This window comes from Pteropus alecto, unplaced genomic scaffold, assembly GCF_000325575.1.
Source record: "Pteropus alecto unplaced genomic scaffold, ASM32557v1 scaffold98, whole genome shotgun sequence".
Lineage (NCBI taxonomy): Eukaryota > Metazoa > Chordata > Mammalia > Chiroptera > Pteropodidae > Pteropus > Pteropus alecto.
Window position 1 is genome coordinate 2088434 of NW_006443570.1, and position 6753 is coordinate 2095186.

The 6753-nt window shown below is 51.5% G+C and overlaps 1 protein-coding gene across 1 annotated transcript in view; it reads right to left on the bottom strand.

Annotated features, from left to right (window-relative positions):
* Positions 1–6753, bottom strand: part of RAPGEFL1 (Rap guanine nucleotide exchange factor like 1) — a 12491-nt gene that overhangs the window by 5300 nt on the left and 438 nt on the right. Inside the window, 6 exon segments of the mRNA XM_025041835.1 lie at positions 1–64; positions 307–419; positions 2125–2222; positions 2449–2584; positions 3484–3562; positions 6366–6753. The exon segment at positions 6366–6753 is cut by the window's right edge and continues 438 nt beyond it. Coding sequence (XP_024897603.1) covers positions 1–64; positions 307–419; positions 2125–2222; positions 2449–2584; positions 3484–3562; positions 6366–6753 — 878 coding nt within the window.

A 6753-nucleotide genomic window follows, 5' to 3' on the forward strand; every position in this document is an offset into this window, starting at 1 on the left:
GACGCTGAGAGGCGGCTGCGTATGGTCACATAAGAGTGGTCAGGCATGTAGACCCGGCAGAAGACTGGACAGAGACAGGAAGGTGTTTTTTTGTTTTTTTTTGTTTTTTTATCGGAAGGCAGAATGGCAGCACTGGCACAGTCTCCTCCAGGGCACCTCTGTTCCCCATCCCAACCCACCCCTAACCCTATATTGGTTGGCCTCTGAGAAAGATGCAGTAAAAAGAATGGTTCTACTACCCAGGGACATTCAACAGAGGGGTCCCAAGACCCAGAGACCCCTGCCCCTCCTAATGTCCACACTCACTCTCATCGGAGCCCCGGAAGGCCACTCGGGTCTGCAGACAGGAGTCTATCCGACGGAAGTGGCGAAAGAGTGGCTTCACCTGCTTGCTGGGTGGCTGAGTCTCCTCTGGGATCCTGGCATGGATACAGCTAGGCATCAGGAAGCCCTGCCAGGCATATGGAGCGCCAGGCAGGCTACATCAAGCAAGGATATCAGAACTAGGTCAAGGAGGCAGTGGCGTCAGGTTCAGAGAATGGTGAAGGGGATCAGAAGAGAGGACAATGGCCAGCAGGGACGACTGTCTGAGTGACCCAAATCAAATGCCACCTCTTCTATGAATTCTTCTCTGATTCATCCCACCCAGCAGGATAGGTTACTTTTTCTTTTTTCTTTTCTTTTTTTTTTTTGCCTCAGCTAATATTTGTTTAGGTTCATGTCTTATCTCTTCTACAAGATTGAGAGCTTTTGAGGGCTGGGATTAGTTCTTACTGAATTTTTTTTTCATCCTCCAGGCCCAGCACATTGCTTGGCACATGGTAGGTGTCAGTCACCAGCTATTTGCTGAATTTTGCCAGCAAGGACTTCACAGTCTGGGAGAGAGACAGATGTGCACGCAGCTACTTCTAACATAAGGCGGGAGGTGTTAGGTATTATAACAAAGGTACAAGGAGAGTTATGTTGGTATGGGGGAGGGAGAAAGCTACTCCTAAAAAGAGGATCTAGGAAGCTTTCATTAAGAAGATGGGATTTGACCTAGCCTTTAAAGGACAACAGGAAGAGGAGGGGGTGGGAGGAGGTCCTTCTGGAATAAACCATATAGTTGAGAAAGCACTATAGGGAATGGGGTTCAGGGAATGGGGTATATAGGAAATGTCATGGGTATAGGGGGATATGGGAAATGAAATGGGAAGGATTAGCAGAAGGCAGAAAGAGAAGAGTTCTAAATACTGTGCTAGGATGTTGAAGCTTTGTCTTGTAGGCAATGGGGAGCCATGGATGTTTTTGAAACAGGAGCATGATGTTGTCAAGTTGGAAAGATCTCTCTGGTGTCAACATAAGAAAGGAGAGAAGGACACAAGACCATACACTGAAGCCCTGGATAGGAGGCTGTAGCAATAATCCAGGTGAGAGATAATGAGGCCTAAACAAGGGTTGTGGTGGTGGGGATGGAGTGGAGAGCAAATGAAAGGGCCGAAGGGGATGGATGGATGGCTAGATGGATGGATGCATGCATGCATGCATGCTTGCATGCAGTGGTGTTCTAAAGCCAGCTCACATTGGCTCATGAAAGTGCATTTTTAAATTTTGGAGGATTTTGCTAACTGGTTTTTAAATAAAGCCATTAAAAAATATGTGTGTGTTTCTAATCTTATAGCCAAATTATTACCGAAAAAGTAATTTCTTAATTATTTTACTACGTTTCACTATTATCTATGCTCTTCAGGTTATTTATATCTACATTATTTGTAAGGTAAAAATCCTACATAATGGCCTGCACATCTCTTCCCAACTTCACATTCCGTGATGTCATGTTGATAGCCTGAAATCAGGTGTGGTAAGAGAATTTCCACCATAGAAATCAGCAAAAGCTACAAATCAGGGTCCTTTTTCCTGACGTGCTCGTTGTTAAATATTTACCAGTACACCATTAGACTGACAAATAAATGGATGGGAGAATGGACAAAAAAGCGATTTGAGACAGTGCTTTGTGCTACTCTCCAGTAAGAGAAAGGGACTGATATAAAACCATATTGGAGCCACAAGGCCAGAGGCAGCTCCTGTAAGACAGGAACATGGAGGACTTCTTTCCTGTCCCCTTCCCCAACCCATTCCCCTCACTTTAGCTCCACTGTTTCCACAAGCTGGTGCAGCCTCAGTGTGTCCTCACGGAGGTCCTGATAAAGGGACTCATCCTTCATAATCAGCAGATACAGATCCTGGGGAGAGGAGGAGAGAGGTAAGGGCAGGGGTCTCATCCCAAGCATTACTCTCTGTAAGGGCTGGGGCAGCGTCTCTATGCCTTCAAGCATAGAAGAGCCATATAAGCTAGGGCCCACTGACATCTTTTTCTTCCAGTACCCAGCTTGACGAGTATGGCTCCTTCAAAGGGGACCCCTTCCAGAGCTAATAGCCTGCTCACCCACCTTCTCTTCCCAGTCCCACCTTGATGATATGGCCGGCCCCCTCTTCCTCCTGCAGCAGCCCCTGGTAGGTGTCCAAGAAATGAAGGAGCATGGCTAGACAGGCCTGCTTCCGGCCCAGCCCCTCAGGGCCTTCCATGCCTCCTGCCCAAACAAAGCTGACCCCTAAGTTAAGAAAAAAAGTTCTGGGCAGGCAGACCTGAGGAAACCAGGAAGGGAGATGAGAGGCTAAGCTACCTCCGAATATTCTCTAAGTTTGGGGCCAGGGAGAAAGGAGATCCAGGGGTCCCTGGAACCAAGACCCCTCATGCCCCAACCTAGGTTTTTCCTCAGAGTAGGCAGGGATGGCACCCACTGGACCACATCCAGCTCCTGCCTCTTTGAATTTCTCTTGAGGATACCCTCACTGGACCCACCCAACCTCTGACCAGCCCACACCTGAATAGGAGGCTGATAAAAGCCACAAACCTGACCATGCCTCAATGTAAGGCCTGGTGTTTCAAAGAGAGCCTATGATAGTCTAGTCAGTGGCCTGACAGTTACAATTAGGTCCTAAAATAACTCAGTGAGAGGCCCTATGCTTAAATGAGACCCTATGAATAGCCCAGCCAGTGGCTTGTCTCTAGTAGACCCTAATGAAGCCGTGACCTGATGTTTACATCAGACCCTGTAATAACTCACTGGGCAACCAGATGTTTAGAGCAACAATTCAGTGGGGAAAGAGGCATTCTTCATAGAATAATAACACCTTACATTTGTACAGGGCTTTGCAATCTACCAAGCACTCCCACATCTGCTATCAGATCTATCTCCACAGCAGCCCCAGCCCACACGTAGGCAGAGCAGGTGCTATTTACTCCCATTTTACAGAATAGGAAACTGAGGCCTCAGGAGGTTAGGTGATTTGCCCAAGGTCACACAGCTGGTGAGTAGAAAAACTGGGGCTAAAACCCAAGTATGTTTTCTCAGGGAGAGCTTAGGCCCTGACATCATGTGTGAGATGGAGATAATGAGTCCCTCCTTGACCACTCCTTTTGCTAGCTCCACGAAAGGATATTACTGGTGTAGCTCCTGCAGAAATTTCTCCGTAGGGAGGAAGAGAGAATGGGTGAGGACGATGTCATCCAGCAGGATATCTGTAGAGAACAATTGGCGCCACTGATGTCAGAAGGGCACTTCCAGGACCCAGCTGGGCACTCACCACGCCCCTCTCTTGCCTCTAAGGGTGAGTCCTCGTTTGCCAGACTGGAGCCCCAGCCACCTGCCCCGTCGTGCTCTGCGAACGCACGCGCGCGCGCGCACACACACACACACACACACACGCACACACGTGTGAAGGCTCTGGGCAGCCGAAGAGGGGGTGGGGTTGGCAGCTGCCAAGGCAGCTGGAGGGGAGGGAGGGGGCACCCTTCAATGGCCACACCCACTTCTCTTCAATGTGTGTAGGAAGCTGGTCAGATAATACACCAAGCCTAAGATCTGCCCCCTGCTCCCAAAGAGGTAGCTCACGGAAGGGTCTCTAGACAAAGAGAACTTCCAAATACAGAGGTCAGGGTCAGCAGGGTGTGTGTACACAGGTATCCTTCCTCCCCTCCCCACTCCCTACTTAACAGCTTTGAGTTCCAGCTAGGCAGGTGAGAACCAGCCCCATTAAAAGAGAGAGGGAGGATTGCCATCTCTTTGATCCCAAAGCCTTTAAAAAAAGGAAACCCTGAGTCTTCTAGATGCCCAGAGATGGAAGGGTTAATGATGGAAGGTAGAGGAGTGTGGCTCCTCCTACTACCCTTTCCCCCTCCACACCCCCATCTGGGCCTGGCTCAGCCAGTCAGCCAGGTACAAGGTCGCCCTGACTTGCAGCCAGCCCTGGGGTGGGGCAGGGCCGCCTGGCACACACAGACAGGCTGGGTGTAGGGAGGGAGCCAGGTGTCTTCACCAGGACAGGTTAGGGCCAGGTCCCCAGGCAGGCACTGCCTCAGGACAAAACCAAGGTTTCTATTGGCCCTTGGCTCACCATCCCCTGGCCTCCAATTCTAGCCATCAAGATATAGAAGGAGAAGAACACAAGATCCTCTACTTCAACTCTTTCATTTTACAAATGAGAAACCAAGGCCCAGGGCTGGAAGGGCCTTGCCTGGACTAAGAACCTACACTTCCCTTTGTTCCTGAGGCAAGTAGAGTGTCAGGGTAGAACCAGTGGGTCAGATGGGCTGCTTAGATGTTTAAGAGACTGGCTAGTTTGGGGTACCTTCTGTAAGTCCCTCCCACACACCTTGGGAGGTAACTAAAACGGCTTGAGAACATTAGTTACATTAGAGAATATCAGAGTGGCAGGTTAAGCTTATTCTTATTCACTCTGGGACTGGTCTGGGTTTTCCCAAACCAGTTACTCTGGGAATCCAGCTTGCCAGGCCAGATAATACAGGTGACAATCAATTCAGGAGTCTTCCACAGGGGAGACTGAGCAAAGTCTGTGGCACCAGGCATCATAAAGACAGTTTCTCCTTTTCCCTTTCTGTCCAGCTATCCTGCTGTGTTCTTAAAGTGAGTCTGAGAGCCTCTCTTCTCCCTCACCTTGATGTCCAGCTCCAGGGATGGGGACTAGGAATAGGGGTGCCCAACATCCTTCCAATACTCTTTATCCCACGGGAGAGGTAAGCCAGAGCAAAGGAAGAGGAGCATGGGGCAGAGTAGGGATGATATTGCTGTGGGGGCTACAGTTTGGCATCTGTCTCTTCCAAGGCAGGCTCTGGTCCAATGCACAGCCTCCCCAGGGAATGTGTCATAGAGACACAGGGTGTGTGGTGTAGGTGGGAAGTTATGGTTAGGAGAGCTGTGTGTGTCTGATACTTTTCTAATTAAATCCAAAAGGTGTCAGCTCCCCAGGGCAGCTACAGCCTGAGCCAAAGGAAAGGACCCTGGTCTTGAGAAAAATCTAAGAGAGTGGAGCCCCATTCTACACACCTAGGCTAGGGCTCCCTGCAGAGATCTGAGAGCAAAGTATGAAACCTCCCTTGAGATCTTCAACCAAGGCTCCCAATCCCCAAACCCTGTCAGGCTTAGTGAAATGCTGAGAGCTAGACCTAAAGACCCACAGGTCTTCTATTTCAACCACTAACCAGCCATTTGGGGCTTCAGTTTCCTCAAAGTCCCCTTAGTAGGGCTGCTGGTGGGGAGTGGTGAAATAGCATCATCGTTTAGGGAATAAGCCTCTCAGGGTGTGGTTATTATTTCTGAAAGAGGCTGTGTGCTGAGGCCTGCCATGAAAAGGGCGGGAGTTGGAGGGGCTCAGACCCCCCTGAATGCTGCAGGGCCCTGATGTCTGCCCAGCCGCCTCTCCCCCAACACCACCTCTGAGTCAGCCTCCAACTAGAAAACTAGAATGCTTCCTTACCCACAAGCTACTAAGGACAGTGTATCCCTTTGCCAAAGCCCAAAAGGCAGCTTGAGCCCTGTGCCTGTCTGGTGTTGCCTCACTGAGTGGGCCAGCCCTCTGCTCTGGGCTTCTAAACAGATTTGGGGAATCCTGGAAGGTCTTTCAGGCTTGGGCACCTCTGGGGGGGTGGGGTGGCATGGGCTGCTCCGGGCAGCCTCCATCTTAGTGTGTCAGGCTCCAATTTTGGGGCCCCAGAAGGAGGTAATCAATATCAGGGACCCATGAGACTGGATAAAATGTCCAGGGGAAAGGAAGGGTGGCTTAAGGAGAGAAAGAGGTTCAGCTTCTCCTGCTGTGGTTGAGTCTGCTATAGGGAGGAAGATGGCTCTGCCACTTCTCTTCTGTGGAAGGGTCTGTTCCTCCGATGGGCCTCTACCCCACTTCAGCTGACCATTCAATCCCCCACCAGGCTCCAGCACAGAGCCACCCCTACTTTCCAAGGGCAAGGAAGAGGAACCAGGTGACAATCCCTTACTCCAGGATGAATGAGCCAGCCAACTCCTTACCTGAGGCTGCGCTGTCCCTGGTGGCCCCTCCGGCCAGCCGCTCCAGGACCCGGTTTAGAAGATGCTCTGGCCGCTCAGGGGCACCCAGGGGGGCCCAGGGCGGAGAAGTCAGGGGCTCGCTGGGGGAAAGCTCATCGGAGGAGTACGAGGAAGGGGAGCGCAGGGGCCCCCCTCCCCCGAGAGGTCCAGGTCCCGGCACCTCCTCTAGCTGCAGCCAACAGGGTCCCCCACTGCCAAGCTCCTCTGCGACCCCTGCCGGCTCTCCCCCTTCCTCCTCCGGGGGCGGCTCCAGCCCCGGCTCAGCGGGGGGCTCCCGAAGGAAAGCTGGGAGCAGCAGTCGAGACACGCTCTGACGCCGCTGCAGCGGCCGCGGTCCCCCCGCTGGACC